The sequence below is a fragment of the Capsella rubella genome, unplaced genomic scaffold, assembly GCF_000375325.1.
Source record: "Capsella rubella cultivar Monte Gargano unplaced genomic scaffold, Caprub1_0 scaffold_2, whole genome shotgun sequence".
Lineage (NCBI taxonomy): Eukaryota > Viridiplantae > Streptophyta > Magnoliopsida > Brassicales > Brassicaceae > Capsella > Capsella rubella.
The window spans coordinates 2,549,031-2,572,128 of record NW_006238922.1 but is presented as its reverse complement, the minus strand read 5'-3'; the positions used below and the strand labels follow the sequence as shown (position 1 = coordinate 2,572,128).

The following is a 23,098-nucleotide window of genomic DNA, read 5'->3' as shown; positions in this document are numbered from 1 at the left end:
AACACAAAATGTACTTAAAATTTTAATATCGATTTTTATTCAATTTTGATTAAGAAATGGGGAAATCTTTATTTGATATTTTGATATTTTTATGATATTCCCCATTAGATAAGTATGAAAATAATTTATTATTATTTTCGATTAAGAAATACTATGAAAGTATTTTTTTTTGAAAAATTAAATTTCTTTATTTATTGAGTAGAATTTATTTGAACATAGTGCTAAAAATATTTCCAAATCTTACCAAATTTTCGACCTAATAATTAATGTGATTACTTTTTTATGTTATTTTTTATTTTATAATTAATGAGGATCCGAAAATTGAAATCGGGTCTTAATTTTAGAATATAAACCGACCCGACATTAAGATTTACAAAATTGACCTTAATGACTATTGATTAAATGTCTAAACATAAGGGTATTTTGTGGCAAAAGGATGACAAATAAAGATGGTCAAAAAAGTGGATGCAAAAATAATAAGATAGATTTCCACATTAATTTTTTTTAATAAAAAGCAGATAAAAATCTATAATAATTCTTTATGAAGTATAAAAAGGTACGTCAATAAGTGTAATTAACATCTACATAAACACTTTTTTATATTTGGAGAATATTACCACACCAATATGAAAAATATAATCTCAGTGCGTACTGCGTAGTATATAATCCAGGGCTGGACCATTTTGATCCACCAATTATGTTTCGGTATCTATATCTATTAATGTTATGCTATATCTATTAATGTTATGCTTACTTATATAAAGATTCTGTTTTAAGGGAAACAAATGCACATTGATGTGGTTGCATTTTATAATAAACTAGATTTTTATTCGCGATATACGCGTGACTATATGTGAGATCTAACATAAAAAAAAATAATCAAATTTTATAAACAAATTAATATCAAATTCATAATTTTATACTATACTTTATACTTTGAGTTCGTTCCGTGTTTCTTTAAACCAAAAACAGTAAACAATGAAAGAGACCACGTTTTGTTTAGTGATATACACCAACCTACCTTCCTGTCTCAATACGCACGTTTAGGACTTAATCCGTAATTAAGAATGGTATATTCCATCTCCCTTCTATAAAATTACTCTGTTTCGTGTTGTGAGCTTCACTTACAGAGTAAGTAGCACAGAAGCAGAAAACACAATGGCGACTTCTCTTCAATTTCTAAACCCTACACTCTTCAAATCCTCAAACCAAACCTCCTCATCTCTCTCGCCATCTCCTTTATTTCGACTCAATTCCACCTCCACAGCATTCAATTTCAGACCACTTACTTCCTCCTCCTCCTCATCCGCAGCGATCATCACACGCGCCGCCGCATCAGGCGAGTCACTAACAAGAGAGACATTTCACGGACTCTGCTTCGTGTTGAAAGACAACATCGACACAGATCAGATCATCCCCGCGGAGTACGGCACACTCATCCCTTCGATTCCAGAAGACCGAGAGAAGCTCGGCTCTTTCGCGCTTAACGGGTTACCAAAGTTTTACAACGATCGTTTCGTAGTGCCAGGAGAGATGAAATCAAAGTACTCAGTCATCATCGGGGGCGATAATTTCGGCTGCGGATCATCCCGTGAACACGCTCCGGTCTGCCTCGGTGCGGCCGGAGCTAAAGCCGTGGTGGCGGAATCGTACGCTAGGATATTTTTCAGGAACTGTGTAGCTACAGGTGAGATCTTCCCTTTAGAATCGGAGGTTAGGGTTTGCGACGAGTGTAAAACAGGGGATGTTGTTACCGTGGAGCACAAGGAAGACGGTAGTAGTTTGCTGATCAACCATACGACGAGGAAAGAATATAAACTGAAACCACTCGGTGACGCAGGTCCGGTGATCGACGCCGGAGGAATCTTCGCTTATGCTAGAAAAGCTGGCATGATTCCTTCTGCGTCCTCTTCTTCAATGAATATATAGATCGGAACTTTCCCTAGAAACGCTGCGTTGTATTTGTTTTATTTGTATCCAAGACATTGTTTTAAAACGAGCTGTGGAGGGTTTGAAAATAAGGGAGTCTTGAAATTGATTTGAAGACGAGAAGTAGTTTAATATAATCAAATCTTGGGTAACATATATCAGAGAATAAAATTAAAATAAATAAAAAACAGAAAATTAATTCAGATGTTTGAAATGATTAATAGACTTTGCTCAAATATTTTTCGAGTAAATTGTCAACGATAACTTGATAAGCTCTTTCAGTTGGATGATAGCTGTCCCAAAATATATAAGCCGAAGAATTTGAACACGTGAATGGGTTCAATGAGTTGCACAAATAGGATATCTCAAGAGTTCCTAAACCGCAACATCCTTTATTAGCTACTTCAAACCCTGAAACAAAATGAGATCATTTTTGCAAATAATTTAGTTTGACGTAGATAATATAATTGAAAAATTAAAACCATTTAATACTTAGATAAATCTGTTAGATGAACTTACCATATTTTTTAGGGTGCTGGATCATGTCGAAAAGAGTATCATAAATATCAATGTAAAAGATAACACCATCCAATTCTTTATCCAAAGAATCTAGTGCTGGAGAAAGTTTTGAATTAAATTGTTTTGCCATGGTGTTTAGAGGTTGATTACATCCTCTTGTTAAGAAACCCCCAAATACAGTTCTTTGGAGTGGAACACAACCAACAGGAACTGCACTAAAAACTCCAATTTTTCGAGCTCCAAGCTTATGTAACTCCTAAAATTAAATTAATTTTGTAAAGGTACATTACTTTTGGATATATGTATATCACTAATTAGGTTATATTTAACTACAATTATAGTACTTACTCTCACAAATTTGACTGCAGAATCGGCCAAGAAATTAGCATACGAGGTACGATCATATCTATTAGCTCGAGATAAATAAGTGTGAGCAAGGTCATTGCTACTAGAGACCACGAGAAATAAACTGTTTTCCACAATATCTTTTGCTTTCTCTTCTCCAAAATGTTTTTTGATCGTTGATATATATTTTTTGAAATAAGTGAGTTGATCCCACACCGATATCACAGACTTCAGAAAATATGTATAAAAATAAGGAAAATGACACACCCATAAGAAAATTATAATAATAACCATGATGATAAAACATAAGTTAATTATATAGTACCATGATTTGTGCCGTTAATGGATCATAACCAGTTCCTCCAGATGCAAATGTTACACCTTTAAGAAGATCCTTAGGCTTTAAATTCGGATTCATATATGCTGGCAGTGTCTTAGCCAATCCTAATTTTTCAGCTGCAATATTGTATAACATACTTATCACACTATATAAATAGCTATATAATCTTAGTTCAAACAAAAAAGAAAAGAAATAGCTCTAATTTACAGATTTTGAGAAATATAAAAAATAGTTCAAATGGTTACCAATAATATCAGAAGGAACTCTTCCATCAGAAAACCTTCCCGTGGCAGAACCTCCGGGAAAATCTTTACCATATGGAGGAAAGTTACACTTTAGAGGAGTAGAAAGATTATTGTTGTTTCCTGTATCCATGATCGAATCTCCAAAAACTATGAGTGCTGGGATTGTTGTGTTCTTTCCTTGAGCAGTTGAAGTAGCTTCGATGGCAAGTAATACCAAAGTGAGCCATAACATTTGAAACTTCATTGTCTTGTTTGACTTGTTTACTTTTCTGCTCTAGCTAATTTGCTTGTACGTGTTTTAAACGTTCAGAGACATGTGTGCATGCTTATATATACCTTGTTTCTGTTTGGCGGATTTTTCTAAAGTTATCTCTTAACTTTTAGTTTGTTTTATAAGACATGTGTGTATGCTTATAATTTGTTAGGTTCTATGCTAATTAGTAATTACTTTAGTCATATTATTACTTTGATGTAATGTAATTACACTGGAACGATAGCAAAACTTTATTGTTCTTTCTTTCTTTATTTTTTTTGTTGGTCAAATCTGTTCTTTCTTATCTATGTTTAGGATTTAGACCAAACAAGTAATGTAATCATAGTTTGTTATATAACACTGAATATACGCCAAACTTGACTATGACACTGAAAACATTATATAAGAAAATATTCTTGTGGTTAATAATCGAGTACTGTTTTATTTTCTAATTTAAAAACAGAATAAGAATTAATTATTATATTTTCGTAAATATAGTATGTTTTTATTTAATGTAGTAGAAACATCCACCACATGTGTTAAGGGTTTGGATTTAGACCACATGTTTTTTTTTTTCTTTGTATGGTAAAGCAGTATGGGTTTCCTCTATCCTCCTACTTATATGGCTGACAAAAACATTAAACATAAGATCACCTAAATGCATTTGTTTTCTTTATAAAATGTTGATTAGTTCGATACTACTATAATATGAACCTTTTTTTTTGTGCACCAAGTATTTTATGAACTTAATTTACAATATTATTCTTTTGATAAATCAGCTTTACAAATTACAATATTACAAAGCAAACAGTCCTTTGGAGTTGGCAAAGAAGTGTTTGCGGCTGATAAGTTCCGGTTTTTTATGACCGGTAAAGAGAAGTCCGGTTAACAGAGACGGAGGACCGGTGGATTTGGTTTGCACCAATTCCCTTACTTTCATATACCCGTCGAGTGTCATCAACTCCAAAAGCTTTCTACAACTCTGAGATTGATAAGTTACACAATGTTATCAGAGAGCAAAACACAGATATTGTTAAACAAGAGCTTTACAAGATTATTATTATGATCAGTTTTACTATATGAATGCATTAGAAGAAAGATTTGTATTATTACCTGAGGATTTAGTACTTCCATATGGTTTATAATTTCGTCCTGCCACAAATAAATTGAGTATTGATTAGTATTTTCATAGAGCTGATCAAAACCATGAACGGTACGAGCTTATTTGATGATATATAGACAAGTATATTTACCTCAGGTATACCAGGATTTTGCATCACGGTACCAAGTACGCGGCGAACTAGTCCATCCAAGACAACTTTATTTATCGATCCATCTGCGTTTATCCATGGAAGTATAGGCTTAGGTTGTGACGACTTCACAGAAGTTGATTCTTTTGTTACGCCTTTGGTACAAGTTCCAAGAGTAAAAGATGGAGCTCTGATAGATACTTCGTGCAAACTGCTTGTTTGAGTCATTTCAGGAAGGTTAAATATTGTAACCTTGTGAACACTGTTCCCAGCGACATGCTGCTCTTGATTGTCTTGTGAAGTACTGTAGCTGCTGGCGACAACATTGTTTGACCTTTGTTCCTTTAAAGCTCTGTCTGGGTAGTTCACTGGTACAGTCTGTTGACCATTTTGAGTTGTTCCACCTTCCTCTAATGTCAAGAAGTATTTTGATCGGTAGAGCGAATGGACAAGACGGAAATCATTATAGCCATTTACCTGAATAAGATAGTGTCTTGTTAAAAATTATTTGTAAAATGATGTAACTGACATGAACAGAGTTTATAGTCCAAGATTATAAAACTAGTAAGCCTTGAATGTTTGTAAGACAAGAGATGGTAAGACAAACCTTCAAAGCTACCCCAAATGTTTGAAGTACTTCTACAATGCAGTCACAAGTTTCTTTCCCTGCAGATGAATAAACAGAGGTTAAACTACAACAGTGAAGTAAGTCACCAACGCATGCTAAACTGTTGAAGAGGTTAGCCTGATACTTACTTGGAATATTAGTAAGACGATGGACTTCTTCAGTGCTCAAACCTTGGTCACCAGCCTTCTGAAGGGCATTGGAAACGGCTTCAAAAACCTTGGGAATGAATAAACTCAGTTGGTCGTCTGCAGATCCAGGCATGATACAACTAGCAACATTGGCCATCACTTGCCAGGGAGAATCAACTAAACTGCCTGGTATCACGGTGGCATCCATAGAGTTGAAAAGTTCTTTCATATCATCAGAATCACAGTCACCACTTGTTTCCCCCGACTTAAAATGAAGTTCACCAGAGCGAGAGTCATCATCCTTAAACAACTCTATTGCGTTAGCTATTGGTAGATTTACACGACGAACAGAAACTGCTATACCCGGGAAACCTTTTTCCTTTCGGAAGTTGATTTCACCTTCGCCTAATAGCTTAAATTTCTTAGCATTATCAGGTTCAGATTCTTCTACGTCATCAGCTCTACGTTTTAAACCTCTTCGATCTCCAGGCTCTCCAACACCTTCTTGGGGCAAGGATACAGATATAGAGAGTTCACCAGAAGCAATCAATGAAAAGAAACTTAAAGCATCACCACATTCCAAATCTGAACTAAGAGCGACTCCTCCAGCCATAAGGTCTCTTTCATGTTCGAGAAGCCAACTAGAGAACTTGGCTGCTCTTTTCCCAGTATTAACCGGGAATGGTGACTTCGAAATACTATGCAGGAAGTTCTGAGAAAGCACAAATGGCTGTCCACCACTTCCACCAACCTGGAAAAAAATGACTTTCAGTTTTCAATAACAGTATAGCTACTAAATTTGATTCAAAGGGATATAAGGAAAACTGTTTCTTATTCATCATCTCATCTAAACATTAACCATGCACATAATGTGGTTTTGACAGCAGCGTGCGCTAACCAATAAAAGGATGAAAAGATGATACCTCAAAGTTAAACATGCTATGGTATTAAAATAGAGCTTCAAAAAACTATTAAGTAGTTTTACCAGGAACTTTTTGTCTCTGAGGTAGCTATAGGCGGTAAATAGGTCTTGCTCTGAATACTGTCGTAAGGTATCTTCCAACAAATTTGGCATACCGGGTGCAGTAGGCATGCTCAGATAGACAAGCTTTAACAGTTCTATGGCATTAGAAACTGCCAGAGATTTCTGCACTTGTATACTACCGTCGTACTTTTCATCTAAAGGACTAAAAATTTTATGAAGACGATAATATCCAGATCGTTGAGAGGTATCTTTAACTTGATCAACAGAAGCAGTTGGACTGTTCTCTGAGTGAATTTCAGGTGGAACCATTTCACTCCCCTGCAAAGTCCATTATATTAGTTTATCATAAATCACCAAAAACAAATAACCATTGAAACTAAAGGGATGTTGTCAAACAAAAGAAAAGTAAGCAATAAAGGATGCACCTCATCAACTATATCTCTGTTTGACCATTCTCGAGACCTAGTTCTCGACCGTTTAGGGGCCACCAGTTTAGCCATCTTCTTGAGCTCAAGAAGATCATTAAAGGCTTGACTTATACTCTTTTCATTGAAGTCATCCCATTTTTCTTCAACAAAACAAGTATCTTTACGGTGCTCAACAGAACCAGATTCCATTTCCTCATTTTCCTGATATAGATATCTAACGCGAACATGTGAACTGTTTCTCCCGGGCAAACACTTCTGTTTCGTCTCTAGATGTTTTGCATAACGCTCAGTAAGCAGATTGCAAATCCCCATGACCGCCTTCCGGACTTTATCATTCTTCATTATCGTTTGAATCCGTCGCTTGCAAGCTAAAGGAGGTGCCGGCAGATCTGGAACTGAAGCCCAATTGACTCCATGAAATTTTGCCCCAAGAGCTGCACGGTGTCTAACATATTGACTTAACAATTTCCTGACCAGAGAAAACATGTGTCAGTGGTATATATCAATCAGAGATAATAACATATTTTAAAGAATGTTTACAATAAGAACCAGTTAGATGTATGATCACCACTCAGGCAATAATATAAACTTTCAGTGGACGTGACAAGTTTACCTGTCCGCCTCATCTGTCCACATAAATCTTTGTGAAGGAATTGATGTGATCTTTGAGCTTGCATTCCGGTTGATGATGGAAGAACACTGACCTTTGTCTTCAGTAAGGTCCCTTATGTCTGCATTTTCTTGTTGATTGTGCTCCTGATGCATTGGAATGGAGGTTTGGTCCTCTTGTATTGATTCTTGAAAACTCTCACTACGTGTGGAATCAATGGCTTCAGAATTTATAACCGTCTGTCCATCTACTATTATGGATCCGACACCATCTCCTGTAGTCTTTAAGAGGGATGCTCTTTTTCTTTTTCTGGAAGATGGACTATTTTCTACAACAATTTTTTTATCTTTTGATGTTGATATCAATCGTCTTCCATGCTTCGCATGATAAGCATGCATAACCTGGATTGACAACCAATAAGTAAAAGAGCATAAAGGTTCTGTTAGATTTATGGTGGGTGTTTTAAAGCTGAAACATTGAAGAAATCAGTGTTCACAGTCCCAGGCGGCATGGTTTCTACGATCAATGACAATAAGGAAATTATTTGCCAAACTACCACCAGGTCTGAAATATTTATTCCATATCAGGTGACTAAGATATACACAACACACACAAAACATATCTTTACCTGCTCTATGGTCAGGTTCAGATCCTTAGAAATCTTCTCACACTCTTCAAAAGAGATTTTTTCCTTCTCATCGATTGCAATACACCGTAAGAGCTTCGCACGTTGCTCTTCGGTCATGACATGATCTGAGGCCCAAGAGCGGCTAAGAAAAACCTAGAAGAATTGACAGTTAGAAACTGTTTTCTGAAAAGATAATATAACAGGCAGCTGCAAAAATATTATCAGAGGAGATATACATATTGAGTAGGTTGTGATGATTATTTTTGGTTCATGGACTCAATTGTTGTATATATAGTAAGCCATAATATATAGGATCAAGCTTATACCTCTTGAACAACAGATCCCGGAAATGCTTGCTTAGCAGCTCTGTGATCAGCAGCAGCATAACAATATTCTAGAGTTCGCCAGTATTCATCAACAGTATCTCTATTTGATAGAATAAAGTCATGTCGAATACGTGGACGAAAATCAAGAGACATGACGTTGGGTGTAGCAGCAACAAACACAGGTTCCTCTATGTAAGGCTTAAGCTCCATTGCATGTGTCAAATTAGAATACTTCTCTTCAATTTCATCACGTCTGAGTCTACTACTTACCATCTGAATCAACTACAAAATGAACATAGCACACGCAATATAATTATTCAGTTTGAGAACTGCAAATTTATGATATAATGTACTAAAACATGGTACTTGAGGTGCCATCTAATTATTTATATTACCTTCAACCGGCGTAAAATATTAATAAGCATCGATAATCTCCCTGTCGCATGAGTATCCATTAGAAGCTTATACTCTTCGCTAGGAAGCTCGGAGAGACACATAAACTGTTTGCATTTCTTCATCATATCATCAGCTTTCTGAGTAGATCCAACAACTTGTAAAAATAGTTCAAGTGGCATGGCTCTAAAAGCATCTTCAAGTGCAAACAAATTCTCAAATTTCTGATCATGTATAGAAGAAAAGGCACTGTCCAAGCCAGGCAAAGAACTAAAATAGTCCCATAGGAAGCAGTGTAGAAGCTTGACACGAACCATCTTTGCAAGCACAACCGCTTTGGCTCGCGTAGCTCCTGTTTTGCTAGCTCTTGCATCCAAATCCACGTTAGTTTGACCTCTCTGAACGTCATTCAATACAGGAATTGGCTTGTTGCTTTTCCTCTTCGATAGTCTCTGGCTACGGAATCCTAATTCGAAAGACCTAATCTTATCATGAATTTCACCACCTACTTCTTGAGTCAATCCTTGCACAGATGGATGCAAGACTATCACAGAACAACGATTACGACCACAATCAGTTACATTTGGAACACGAATGCCAATGCATTTGCAGAGTCCTTTTTCTTGAAGCCTGTTTAGAATTCTGTCAATGGTTTTCTTATCCACCTTGGGGATCCTGTCCTTCTCAAGACTTAGAAGCCATTTATAGAGCTCCGCTCTCAAAACAAACTTCTCCTCCTTTAGCCAAGAAAGAAGAAACAAATAGTCAGTCAGAAAGAAAAAAAAAGGAGACAAAATGTATGGCATGCAACGTGAGTAAAAAGAACAGTAAGTACATTTAAGCGCTCAAGTATCCTCTGCTCTCTCAGAGAGTTTTCAATAGTAGCATGAGGTTGCTGCACTTTTGATTTAGCCGACTTCGGTTGAACTGGATGGTTCATATCTGAAAAAGCCAAATCAGTGGACTCTTTCGCAGCATCAATAACCTTATCACCAATCTCATGGAATGATTCTTGTAAGTTACGACGTGTAAGAATTTTTCTTCTTTTGGCATTAGATGGGGAACAACCAAGAAGTCCTGAATTCTTTTCAGAATCAATTAAACTTGCAGGTGTAGATAAGTCAGCATCTGAAACTGCAATACGATCGGTAGAGGCCTTAGCCAATCCACTAGTATCATGAGGTGTGCTACAATCATTATGTACCCTGCTAATGTTTTCAGCTTTATCAGGAAACGGTTTAGAAGACTTGGATGCAACATGACGAGAAGTCCAGACTCGAAATACTCTAGTCTTCTTGTGGCATTCTTCCCGTAAATGCATCCCGACTCTTGAACAAAAACTACAAAGCCGAGGATAAATCTTCTTCCTATCAATTCCGAGTTTTTCGCATACCTGGTAAAAATAGTAATTTAAATACACATTGCACCATCCCAGTTTTTAAAGTAAGAAACTTTATCCATCAAATGAATACCTCCATAACAACCAAGCCTTTAGACCCTTCAGCATCAACCATATCATAAATTTGATTATCTATTGGAAGCTCCAAAATCTGTTCTGTTTTTTGGATACTTCTCCCGAATTTAAGAAGTTGCTTTTTCCCAGAGTAGTTAAACTCTTTTTCTGAGAATCTTTTTAACAAACGGAGGCATCTTTCAAGCTACAAAAATGGAAAAACAGTTTTATATCCAAACAAAACAGAACAGAAATGGTAAGTAAAAGCAACAGACCAAAATATGTAGTGAAATGTATTGGCATAAGATGCAGATTATATAGTTCACCTTATTGTTCACCATAGCATCAAACTCCTCTACTAATTGAGCGTCTATCAACCGGCGACAAACCTGATGTTTTCCCACAAGAAGATTCATTCAGTATATTATAGTTGAACATGAATAAAGCTTACAAGAAGACAAGAAAAAGATAAATTACACTTCTCCAAGCTCTATGCTTTGTATGTGATCTCATATAACCAAGGTCTTGCTTAATATCCGAGATGACTAAAACCTGCATAACAAGAAAATGAGTATACAACTAGCAAGATCCAGCTTTATAAAAGAAACAAATACTTCAAATTTACTAACTTTCTTGTTAGCTTCTTCGAGCTTATCACAAACTGCCTGCATTGCTGGCAAAAAATCTTTAACGAGCGTGTCATCTTTTACACTCTCAGAAACTAGACTATCTCCAACAGCAGTAGTAGCCTTATGCTCCAACACAGAGTCCTCTTTGCAAATCTCAACCCTCTGCTGTGAACCCAAAGGCTTGGCATAACGAGTCAAGTATATCATGTTGGTAGTAATACACGAAGTCGCTTTGGAATCAACTTCTTTAGTTCTCACAATTGCTGGTTGCCTAACAATCAAACCTTTAGATTCAAGCTGCTTCACACTATAGAAGAAGTTTCTACCTTCAATACCAAACTCTTTAGCAAGCAGACTCTGTGTATCTCCATTATCACTACATCACAACATATACTGTTAAATCACAACTCTTAATATAGTAACTAGATGGAAGAAAAAAACATGAATTTGGCTTACCGAGCAACAGCCAAGCGTTCGAGAACGCGACGCTGAATCGCGGGAATAGTCGTGTTATTGGCTTCGTACAAGCCAACGAAGTTAGCTCGGAGCTTCTCATTAGCGATGATTCTCAAATCGAGTCTCAGAGCATCTTCAAGCTGCTGAATTTTAGTATCTGATGATCCGTACAGAGTTTTCTTCGCCTTGAATTGGAGCTGAGGGATCGTGAGAAGGTTTCTCCAGACATGTGCTTTGACGGAAGAAGAGAGAGAAGAGAGACGTGACCATAGAGAGACGAGAGGGATCCCTGTGTTTCCTTGACAACAGATCTCATCAAGTGCGGTGAATACAATCGAATCCATATCTCCGGTTAGGGTTAGGTCAACGGAAAATTATTAAAGTCGGCGAGTTAGTTAGTCGGCGATAGGGAAATTCAAAAATCTCTCGGCGGAGGGGTTTTGGGAATTTGATTTATACAAGTGGGGATTCAGTTAGACGATCATGGCGGGATCAGAGGAAGAAAGAGAGAAAGATGTTCTCGAGTTCTTGGTGACGGGTTCGATTCCTCGCAATGACGAAGAGTTAAATAGTTATGAGGTAATTACTAATTAGGGTATTTTAGGGCCACAAGATTTGGTATAGTGCTATTTGTTTTTTTTTTTTTTGGTTATTTTCTATCTACTTTTTTTACAATATTAATTAACATGATTACTTAATTAATTTTCTTCAGAATTTTTGTTAAATTGAAATTTAAAAATATATAAAAATCATAATTTAGAATTCAGTTTGACTGATTTTTTATTTTCATATTATTATTTACTTTCTGATTCATTTTCCATTTTCTTCCCGTCATTAATTTTTATTTATGTTATTATATTATAAAATTTTCTGAAATGTTTCTTAATTATAACCTTTTTATTTTGGATGGTCTAAATTCATTTTGAATATGAAATGTTATTATATTACACTTTTATTTTAGAAGGTCCATATAAATTAAAAATCTATGTTAATATCGATTTGCGGGGTAAACCAGAACTCATTTTTGTTTTTGGACAAAACTCATTTTTGTTTTTTTTTTAATTTTTTATAAAAAGGTAATTTAAAAAAAAAATCTGACCAATAGACCCCCATTTAGAAATGATCATTAATAGGCATGGTCACTAGTAAACAAAATCATTAATAAACATAGTCATCTATTTGTCTATAATCAAAATGGATAATGCTGGTCGGATCAAAATGAACGTAGATAGCCAATTTTTACAGCTCTATAAATGGTATTTTTTAGATGATTAAAAGAGAAAAATGTTATTATCATAATCTCAAAGAAGAATCTCGACTTTCAATGGTAGTTAAGCAAAAAAAAACTTTGGTAAGAAGGCTCAAAAAGAAAGGAGGAAAGAGAGGTCTTGTGTATCTTTTGTTTTGGTTCTTATTTGAAAGTGTTATCACTTAGAGCTATGCATCTTTTGTTTTGGATCTTTTTTGGTTCATCTAGTGTATACAACTTGTGTTGTAAACCTTTTGACCTAAATGCATATACTATTGTTAAATGTATTGAACTCAAAAATGAATGAAACTTGTTTTAATACAACTTAGAAACAAAATAAACACTAAACAGGTTATGAAACAAGCCGAACCGCATGTCCCGAAACGAACCAAAGTTAAACCGATTAGACCGGTCCGGTTTAAATAAAATCTAAAGATTCGTCTGTCTTGTTCTTCAACTTGTTCCTTGTTTCTTGTCTCTTGAGTTCCTCACTTCTTGGTTCTACACTCATGTCTGTATCCAAATCTATCTGGTAAATCAAAATCATCACGTCTTCTGTTTCAATAATTTCACAATCCCTAGTTTCAATTCCATCCCCAATTCGCACATCCTTACAACAATCCCTAAATCTCTCTCTCTCTCTCTCTCTTTCTTTCTCTGCGTAACGTATCAATTTGCTGTAAGTTCTGATGGACCTTGTTCGTTTGAGAGAATTAGGTTCACAGAGAAGAAAGAAATGGCTGATTCTATTGACTGTGTTCGGTGTTTCGGGTTACGGAGTCTACAAGGTTTACAATTCTCAATACATCGCGAAGAAGACGAAGCGTCTTATGAAACTCTTCTCAGGCATCGTTTCTTTCGCCGAACTCGTTATCGATTCGGCGGAGACGATAAGTATCGTTTCTAAAGATTTAAAGCAGTTTCTAGATTCTGATTCTGACGAAATCCCCAATAGTTTGAAACAGCTCTCCAAGATTACGAAATCGAAAGAGTTCACTGATTCATTAGCTAGGGTTTCTGAAGCAGTAGCGATTGGGGTTTTCCGCGGGTATAATTCGGTTCAGGAATCGGAAAACGTCGTAAAGGAATTGGATTCGAGTTTAGTTGATAGAGTATTCTCAGAGGAAGGAGCTGGTTTTGTTTCTGTTGTTGTTGGTAGCTTTGCTAAGAATCTTGTTCTTGGATTTTACTCTAATGAGATTGAGATTGGGAGTGATGTTGATGATTGTTCAAAACCTAGATGGATGAGTTTGGTTAGTGATGATAAGTGTAGAGAGCTTTTAGCTGATTGTATTGAGAGGTTCACTAGCTCGGCGGTGTCGGTGTATATAGAGAAGACTGTTGGGATCAATACTTATGATCAGATATTCTCTGGTTTGACGAATCCGAAGCATCGAGATAGCGCGAGAGATGTTCTTGTTTCGGTTTGTAATGGAGCTCTTGAGACTTTCATGAGAACATCTCACGATGTCTTCACATCTTCAGGGGAGAAAACTGATTCCGGAAACTCTTTCAGGAAGTCGAGTTATCGAGAAAGTTATCGAGAAAGTTCTGGAAACGGATGGGCAGAGGCGCTTTCGACTACATTAGCAGTGCCGAGCAATAGGAAGTTTATGTTTGATGTTACAGGAAGAGTGACGCTCGAGACGATGAGATCAGTTCTTGAATTTGTTATCTTGAAGACATCAGAAAGTTTTAAGAGGGGATTGGATGTGATTCATGAAGAAGTTACAGAGAGAGGACGTCAAGTTGTTGGATACGTTGGTGCCAAATCTTCTGTGATAATCACTGTTTGCATAGCGGTTTACCTTCACATCTTCAGCCGCATTGTTCGAGGCGGTCCTGTTTGCTTAAGCCAGCGTTTCTAGTTCTCGGATCAATCTTTTAGCTCGTTAGAGTTTGTTAGATCTTCAGATACCTCATTCTATTGGTTATAGCTGAAGCTGAATAACGTAGTCTTAGCAGTGTGCCCACATATTGATCCTTATTTATATAGAGGATTCTTGAGATACAAATTAGCCAAGTTATGTTAGAAATCACCATTTCTTCCGCTTGATTAAATCCACCAATGACTAGTAGCGTAATAATTAACAAATTCAATGTAAGTAACTCTTATTACTGTCGTGAAGAGTGTGAAGAAACAGGCGTTAGGAGTGTGTGTGACACAAGAGTTGTTTTAAAGAGCAACATAGATAAACCGAGGAGCAATGTGAATATCCGTAATATCGAAGTGTTGATGTGACATTGGAGTCTTATTGAGAAGATCTACGAAGAGTAAAAAGTGTTAAATATGCCGAGATGGTGACACAACAGATGTCTAGAATACTTTTATTCCATCAGACAAGATTGCGAGATACTATGTTGGTTTTATATATCTGGAAACTTCAATCGTTAGTCTTAGAGAAGACGATAATGCAACAATGTTGTAAGATGATAATCAAACATATAATGCTTGATATTGTTCTAGAAAATTTAATGTCATGTTCCAAGTTATCTGCTTTCATTTTTACAATGCGATCACTCTTCAAGTTAATTAATAAAGTTTATTGCGTTAAAATAAAAAATCGCAGTCACTGTCTAACGCAATGTAAAATTGTAAACCAAAAAAAAAAAAAAATTGAATGATAATGTAAATTTCACAGTAGCAAATCGGTAAGTTAATTGAGGTTTCCCCGCTCCGATAGACGACGCAACAGGCCAAGCTTTTACCAACGCCTAAACCAAATCAGATCGGCGTTTTATGTTCCCTTCTCTTTCTTCTCTCTCTCGCATCGATTTCAGCAAAATTTAGAAACGAACCAGTCACACAGAGAGAGACACCAAAAGAAGAAGAACAAAAAAACCCTACTCGATCACGAGATCGTCGCAACGTTTCACGTATATAGACCGGCGAATAAATTTAGCAGAATCATCGGGAAGGTAGAAAATGCTCAACGATGGTGAAGAGACTCCTTCTAGGTAAAACAAGTCGAGATCACACAATTTTCAGATTCTTTTGTGTTTCTATGAGTAGTTTCGGTGTGAACTGAGCAATTATTGCTCAAAATTGAAGTGATTTGACCATGAAATTGCTTATTCGTATGCTAAGATTTTGGATTAGTTTAAGCATTTTATATTTGATTGGATCTTCTATATGTATTCCAGTTTAGAATCTGGGTATGTTTGTTTGGATGGTTTGAAGTTAATTTTTGTTGTTTCTCAGGCATGAGATTCTTAGTATGGTTAAGAAGCATTCGAAGTCATTAGGACAGACGTCTCCTGATGAGGCAGATGCGTCTGATGTAGAAATGGACTCTAATTTCTGGCATGGTGTATTTGATGTGTACTTCATTCGTTGCATGGAGTCGAGGAGGCGGCAAGACGATGATCTTCTATTTTTTGTGAGGAAATTGGTATGTAAGCTTGCACCTTTTTCTCTGAATTGAAAAGTTGGAACATCAAATTATCTTGGTTGTTAAAGTTACTAAGTAAATCTGTTACTTTTTCCAGAGCTGTAAGTCATATGGTTTGACTGAAAATGAAGATGCACCAGCTCCTTACTTTGTGCGCAGGTGGGCACCTAAGGTAAAAAAAAACTGTAGGAAATGATACATATACATATTCCACTTAAGGCTTGGTTTTGTAGATAAAACATTTAAACTGCAAAGCAGACATTGTAATGGATATAACATGGTAACGGAAATTTTGATTTTACTTCTGCAGCATCTTTTTTCTTCTTTATTCAGGTGAGAACACTTTAAGCTACAGTACTACCAGTGTTTTCTGAATGGATTGTTTTTTGCTGGCTTACATGCCAAAGCTTTTCATGGTCTATCATATTTTTTTTTATCTGGGAACTAGACCCCTTGACGGTTCAAAGTATCCATTTGTTTGTGGTGTGGCGCTTTGTATCCATCGTCTATAAACACATGGTAATGGATTTTTCCTCTATTTTGAAGCAGTTGGATGAGCTTCTTGGTGAAAGCCTGGCTGAAGTTGATTGGAGGAAATCATTTTATTTGAACATGATTGCCCATACATCATTCACTGTTACGGTGGCGATTTGCAGGTAACAACTTCACTTTGTGATTAGCAGCATTATTTACTGATTGCAAGTCGGTCTAATCTACTTTAATAAACAATTCTTGTTCTGTTTTTGCTGTTAGCTAATATTTATATCCACCTTTCCTGTTTTGGGTTCAAACACATCTTATTGCATCAAGCATTACTTCCTTCTAGCTATTTATTAGGTTGGAATCTCAGATATCATCTTCTTTGTTTCAGTGATTAGGCTTGGAGTTATTTTGTGACATGTTCTGTGGTCTATATTCTACTTATTATATGGTTTTTTGTCTTTCCATTTTACTGCATCATGGTAACTTTAAACTGCTCGTGTTTTTAGTAACGAGGCCCTTAAGACGTACCAAGGAAGTAAAGACACAAAACTCTCTCCTATATACAAGGTTAGAGATCCTAAGAGTTTTGGATAATATTACTCTCGACTTTTCAGTTCTTTTTTAATCTTTTCATATGAATAAGAAACTGAAGCCATAGAGTAGTTATATACTTGGCTGTTCAAAGAATATTAGTCCAGATTTGTTTTTATCAAACCTATTAAGATGAGAGTAAGGAAACAGAATATGAAATCAGTTTTGCTTTTAATAAGGAGAGGACATTTCACAGGAATGGGACCAAACATAAACATCAAGTTTTTTTTATATTCTGTAAGCCAATGATGATCATATTCTCTAATTTTACATTCATATCATGCAGGTTGTAAAAACTGTGTATGCATCACCTAGTCGCGTTAATTTTCATCTGGACTCAAAGAAGGCAAGTATAATCCCTTTTCTCGTAGCAGTGATTGTCATTTTGGACTTTGTGTTTTATGTTTCCATTGTTGTGTACCTAGGAAGTGGAAACAACACCTGCCTACCCAGAAATCTGTTTTGCTGTAGATGATTTTGACTCAACCTTTGATGCTGTGGTAACATATTTTCTTCTCCCTTTCTCTGTATTTTCCTTCCAATTATTAAATTATGTGGTCCTTTCGTTTGAAGAAACTCTAGACCTGAACGGCTTCTATGGACATGTGACATTTTGTTTGTAATAAAATCGGCTTTGGAAAAATCGTTTTTAGTTGAGGAAATCTGCATGAACTCTCCTTTGCCTCTGAGGTGAAGAGAAATGCATTCTTAGTTTCCCCTTAACTGGATAGTAAACTCTTCTGTTATTAGTATGATACATTAGTTGGCTTTTGGTATATATTTCAGATATTTCAACTACCTTTTGCGCTGCTTGAATTCCTTATTTGAGTTTAATGCTTGCATTTAAATTATCGTCTTCAGAGGGTTTGCCAGTCTTCATCTTTAGTTTTTTGAAGGCACAGAGGAGTTTGGGTTTATGGTTCAGAATATAAGTCGTATAGTTAGGTTCATGCATGGAAATTGCCCAAAGTTTCTTTTCCCCAATCTTGTTCATTGACTTTTTCATTGATGCTTGCAGGTTCTGACTGAAAAAGATCATTGCTATTGCGTACTTCTTAATTCCCATGATGGGGCAGCATTTCCAAGTGCAAATGTTAAAGATTCCAGTGATTCTAACACAAATACTGAACCCAGAAGTGTGAAAGATCCTAAGGTCTAGCTGTTTCCTATCTTTGTTTCCCTATTGTTCAGCAGTTGCCAGTCATATTCCAATTTTCTTTTGCTACTTTCTATGAGTTTTGATAAGATTCTTAATATGTGGTCTTGATTAACAACTGGTAACGTTAACCTTTCTTTTAAGTAGGTATTGATCTCTTTGCTAGCATAACATTTATTTTGGCTGAAAGTTTGACTCTTACTTTTCATAAAGATGACTTCCATCTTGAGTTCTATTATCTCTATGGTGCACATTATACTGTGACACCTTCTTTCCATCTCAAGGGATTTTTGTGCGAGTCTTATAGTGATAAGTATTCTAGTCAAGCTTCTGGGTTGAACATTCTTCCAACTGAATCCTTTTAAAAGTACTGGAATATTCTGTGTCTGTGGCCAGTTTTGAACGAATTCTCTGTCCATATTAGGTTAATTTGGATCTAAATTATAGTTGAAGACCAGCTGTTCTGTGCAAGAAGATTATTGGTATATTTAATGGATTAACTATAAGTATGATTTGGGGTTTTTGGAAAGATTTATTATATTTAAGCACCTTTGGTTTGCAAAAGGCCTATAGACACATTACATGGTACATGCTAATGAGAAAAGAGAATTGACATGCTGGAGCTTTTGGTTGCAGGTTACCCTGTTTTCTGGGTTTGTCAGCTATCAAATGGTCCGAGAAGCCTATGAAGGTAACTATACAGTTTTTTTTTTTTTTTTTAATGTTTTATGCATTGTAGGATCTAATTCAGTTTTCTCGCAAAGTTTGTAGTCATGGTCCTGATACGCTGTTTCCCTGTTTATTTGCATTTGTCCTCTCAGTGCTTAGGACTATCATTGTTGGTCTCGGTCTTTTATATTTTCCCAAGACATTTAATCAAGGGTTCTTGAAAGTATGTCATGCAACCAGTCAGGACCTAATGTTAATGCTTTGCTCATTTGGTGGAATTCATTGCTGAGCCAAAGTAATATGGTTCATTTATAGGTCAAGTTGATAGGAAGCAGTACTCAGCCTCAAGATTGCTGAACTACATAATTAACTTTTGTAGACGTGAAAGTTTTGAGATATTAAGTGCTAAAAGACAAGGAAGCTAACACATTTACTAGTTGTCTTTTCTGTATGAGCTATATGGCTTTTGTTGATTTGGGCCAACTTATTTTTCACGCTCTCTCCTTAATTTTTCTGTCATCTTTATCCTTTATCACAGGGGGGAGGAATCGATTCGGAAGCCTTCTTTCACTGGGTCATAACACAGGAAAAGCAGACCGACTTTATATGAGAGGTCCAGGAGGACGTGGAGAAGTTGAAGTAGCGGTTTCTGGCGTTATAGGTACTATTACTTTTTTTATATTTGTATGGCTGCACATAATCTGAGCTCTGTGTCTCCCTGTTAGTTTTTCCTCTATTCTGAGTTCTAAGCAGTAGGTAATGTTGCATGGAAGATAAAAAAAACAAAAAAAAGAAGCATACACATTTTAATTCCCGATCCAAAACTTAGACTGGTCATCAAATGTTTTAGAACTGTTCATTGTCCTCCATTGTCTTAAGAGAGTAGACAGGAAAAAGTTGTGTAGGAGATCTGTTGAAATGTATATTGAAAACGTAGTGTGCTTTAAGAGATGATTGTATAGAATTGATTTTCTCAGATCAGAGCCAAGTAGTTTTAGGTCCTGTTTCACCAATGTCTTCAAAGAAGAGCATCGATCTCGGCTCCATTTTCCGTAAAGCAGCATCTGTTGCATCTGTCGCAGCTAAACATGCAATAGCAGCTGCTACCGCCTCTTACGATGAAGACGAGATGTTCCCTCTTAAATGCTGCTTAATGTCCATCTCATTGCCATGGGATACTATTGCTCATGATCTTTTATTCAAGGTGATTTCTCTTTAGCCATACCGGTCATCAACAATTGAAAATCTAGTGGAACTTTTCGATATATCGTCTGTTTTTCTGATCGATCCCGCGTATTGTGTTTATTCAGGCATCTGCACCGGTAAACATGGAGTAGATCACTCTCTGGGATGAAGCGTAGGAAATAGAAGTTGTGTGTGTTGTCTGTTCAAGTGTTTGTTCGTTGATTGAATATTCCTTTTGTTCTGTTTACATGACTCTGTGGATTACCATAACCACTGTTTTTACATCTAGCAATAAAAATGAAAGTAAAGTTGTGAATTTGCAATCATCAACTCTGTAGATTTCAAGCTACTCTTCTTCTAGTGTATTGTAGACTCACACTCTACTTAACACTTATGTGCGTGCCTGTCTCGTTCCATCACTTCGGGTTTGGCTTAGTTTGGTTTATAAAGTAGAACTGAACTTTATCACTTCGGTTCGGTTGGATAAATATTAATTCGACTTCAGTTCGGTTGTGGATAAATAAGTACAAGTTTATAAATGTATGTTTCCGCTTAACTTTATTAACATTCTTAATAAATTTTGGTATACTTTGGTTCACAAAATTTAGACTCAATTCGAATATTAAATAGAAATTAGAAATTTCTATACCGTTTAGGTTATAATTTTTTTTTTAGTTTCGTTTTGATTTTTGGATAAAACAAATATATAATTAATTATTATTTTACAATATAAATTATATTTTCTATAAAAATTTTTTTACTGAATTCCGGTTAAATTGTCACCATTGTATAATCGTTTATGTAACAGTTTCATAATTTGCAATAATTCAAAACGATAAAGAGAAAAATAAACTGCGGTTGAATTGGTCTGGTTCACAAAGATAAAAAAAAGCTAAAAAGGTATATTGTTTGGGTTATAAAACTTTGGTTCGGTTCTGATTAAAGTATATTGGCACAATTTGATTTGGTTTTCACATCCATCCCTATAAGCTACATATGCCTTGCATATAACATATGGTTAGAGATAGAGACTTATGAGTAAAATACATGTGAAATAAAACAGCTTTATGCCAACTTTTGTTGGACTTTACTTGAGAATGTGGAATTCTAAATGAACAAACAAAAATTATGGGGAACCAAATAGTGAAGAAGCACATGAATCCAACTCTCTGGTGGTATACATTTCTTAATTAGATGACAAAAACTCTGTTTAAGGTTAAACTAATGTTCCTACCTTTATAACAAAAGAAATGAATTGTGAAAAATATATGAGATTGGTTGTTAGACATTTCCTGATTAGGTAGATGACAAAAACTTTGTGTCTGAGGTAGTGAGGTTAAACTAGTGTTTCCATTTATATAACAAAAAGAATTAGGTGAATTAATATATAGAGTCGGTTAGAGAAGTTGAGAAAATGTGAATGCATGTTTGAGTCCACTAACAAAAGCTACAAAGTCACAAACAGTGGAATTTGGATTTTCTTGAAACGTGATTACAAAGGTCAAAAATCAAAATATAAGAATAGTATGTTCTTTAACATCCTTTACTCTAGTGATAATTGTAGGAAAAGAAAACAAGATTGGTTTGGTGCCCACTATATATTTTTTTTGATTAAAAAGACTACTTAATATAACCTCTATAAATTATATTCGATAAACTAATATTTCGATAAATCAATATTTCTTTTTTTCGAATTAGTTTTTCGGATCACATGGATAAATTAATAAATTAATAATGTAATTATTCATAGCATTATTAATTTGTAGAAATTTTACTGTAAATAGGCAAAATTGGTTATTATACTCTTATGGTAAAGTATCCAATATATCCTAGTATTATATATATAACAGATAAATGTTCTCTCGAACATGTAAATATATATATATATGAAAATATTAATATATATGTATATTGATCTAAAATACCAAATATATACCTGGCCTAGTTTGTTTTACACAATTATTTCGATTCAAATTTAATTTATACACAAACACACACTAAAAAGAGAATGCAGCTGTAGTTTCACTTGTATTGTTTACTTTATCTTACTAAAAAGATAAGAAAAAAATCCAAACACATAGAAAAATAAACTAAGACGACGTAATATATGCTTTTTTGTTAGATTCTTCGCCATTAAGCTAAGCTCTCATCTTCTTCTTCTTCTTCTTATCAAGACCCACACACCATTTTCTCCCCTTTAAGTCTCAACTTATAGAAGCTGTAATTAAACTCCAAATCTTCAGTCTTTCTATTTGGTTTTTCTTGTCAACTACAAGATTGAGTACTCGTAACTAGCAATGGAAAGACCTTACTAGTAGATATATAAAGTGTGTGCATGTGTCCTCTTTTTCTCACATTTATAAGAAGTATGTAAAAAACATTATGATTTTTCTTGGTTTAACCTACTTATAGTAACCCACTTATTCAAAATCATTGTACTTATAATTTTTACACAAAATTGGTCTCATAAGTCATAACTAAAACATATTTTGAGTCCCCAAAACCAAGCTTCATGTGCTTGTGCCTAAGACCGGTCATGATAGTGACACAATAACACTTAACTTACAAATTCTAGTCATTCACTATTTTAGTTATGATCAGAAAGAAAAAAAATGTCTTAGCTAGAGAGAAATAATTAGAATTTTGTATACTTAACAAGTTTTTCTTTTGACCCTCTATACATATAGTATTCTACCTGTTATATTATTTCTTACTGATATTTAAATACACACACACACACACAAATACACTCAAAGATCATCACATGTACACTAATCTTATAGAGACAATGAGAAATTAATACACAATCTTTGTAGTTAAAAAGTAGT

At 35.3% G+C, this 23,098-nt stretch overlaps 5 protein-coding genes across 12 annotated transcripts; 3 read left to right on the top strand and 2 right to left on the bottom strand.

The window, feature by feature from the left end:
* Positions 1–999: 999 nt before the first annotated feature.
* LOC17895092 (3-isopropylmalate dehydratase small subunit 2) lies at positions 1,000–2,083 on the top strand. The gene has a single exon (XM_006301555.2). The coding sequence runs from the start codon at positions 1,159–1,161 to the stop codon at positions 1,927–1,929; it is 771 nt and encodes a 256-aa protein (XP_006301617.1). The 5' UTR covers positions 1,000–1,158; the 3' UTR covers positions 1,930–2,083.
* A 58-nt stretch (positions 2,084–2,141) lies between these two features.
* LOC17895931 (GDSL esterase/lipase At1g58725) lies at positions 2,142–3,660 on the bottom strand. Of its 2 annotated transcripts, XM_006301895.2 has the most exons (5): positions 3,379–3,660; positions 3,119–3,249; positions 2,797–3,021; positions 2,449–2,704; positions 2,142–2,340 (listed from the first exon to the last, which is right to left on the bottom strand). In XM_006301895.2, the coding sequence occupies exons 1-5, from the start codon at positions 3,620–3,622 to the stop codon at positions 2,147–2,149; spliced, it is 1,050 nt and encodes a 349-aa protein (XP_006301957.1). In that variant the 5' UTR covers positions 3,623–3,660; the 3' UTR covers positions 2,142–2,146. The 2 variants fall into 2 exon arrangements, with proteins under 2 accessions (XP_006301957.1, XP_023644001.1); XM_023788233.1 differs by lacking the exon at positions 2,797–3,021.
* Positions 3,661–4,372: 712 nt separating this feature from the next.
* LOC17896594 lies at positions 4,373–11,907 on the bottom strand. Of its 4 annotated transcripts, none has more exons than XM_023787958.1 (18): positions 11,546–11,907; positions 11,090–11,465; positions 10,938–11,012; positions 10,787–10,849; positions 10,480–10,665; positions 9,843–10,400; positions 9,010–9,744; positions 8,615–8,896; positions 8,289–8,441; positions 7,664–8,061; positions 7,313–7,519; positions 7,108–7,237; positions 6,623–6,940; positions 5,638–6,388; positions 5,489–5,547; positions 4,885–5,358; positions 4,745–4,783; positions 4,373–4,613 (listed from the first exon to the last, which is right to left on the bottom strand). In XM_023787958.1, the coding sequence occupies exons 1-18, from the start codon at positions 11,887–11,889 to the stop codon at positions 4,428–4,430; spliced, it is 5,334 nt and encodes a 1,777-aa protein (XP_023643726.1). In that variant the 5' UTR covers positions 11,890–11,907; the 3' UTR covers positions 4,373–4,427. The 4 variants fall into 4 exon arrangements, with proteins under 4 accessions (XP_023643726.1, XP_006301678.1, XP_023643727.1 ...); XM_023787959.1 differs by having other exon boundaries at positions 4,408–4,605; positions 7,048–7,519; positions 8,253–8,393; ... (3 more) ...; positions 9,843–10,314; positions 10,478–10,665; XM_006301616.2 differs by having other exon boundaries at positions 7,048–7,519.
* Positions 11,908–13,271: 1,364 nt separating this feature from the next.
* On the top strand, positions 13,272–15,287 carry LOC17895306 (protein PHLOEM PROTEIN 2-LIKE A10). The gene has a single exon (XM_023787776.1). It carries the CDS (start codon positions 13,484–13,486, stop codon positions 14,660–14,662), a length of 1,179 nt encoding a protein of 392 aa, XP_023643544.1. The 5' UTR covers positions 13,272–13,483; the 3' UTR covers positions 14,663–15,287.
* A 148-nt stretch (positions 15,288–15,435) lies between these two features.
* LOC17896337 (uncharacterized protein KIAA0930 homolog) lies at positions 15,436–20,596 on the top strand. Of its 4 annotated transcripts, none has more exons than XM_023788237.1 (12): positions 15,436–15,752; positions 15,997–16,186; positions 16,284–16,358; positions 16,736–16,842; positions 17,176–17,236; positions 17,547–17,606; positions 17,686–17,760; positions 18,279–18,413; positions 19,053–19,107; positions 19,624–19,746; positions 20,168–20,289; positions 20,396–20,596. In XM_023788237.1, exons 1-12 carry the CDS (start codon positions 15,721–15,723, stop codon positions 20,420–20,422), a joined length of 1,062 nt encoding a protein of 353 aa, XP_023644005.1. In that variant the 5' UTR covers positions 15,436–15,720; the 3' UTR covers positions 20,423–20,596. The 4 variants fall into 4 exon arrangements, with proteins under 4 accessions (XP_023644005.1, XP_023644004.1, XP_023644003.1 ...); XM_023788236.1 differs by having other exon boundaries at positions 16,733–16,842; XM_023788235.1 differs by having other exon boundaries at positions 15,438–15,752; positions 16,733–16,842; positions 20,063–20,289.
* Positions 20,597–23,098: the final 2,502 nt, after the last annotated feature.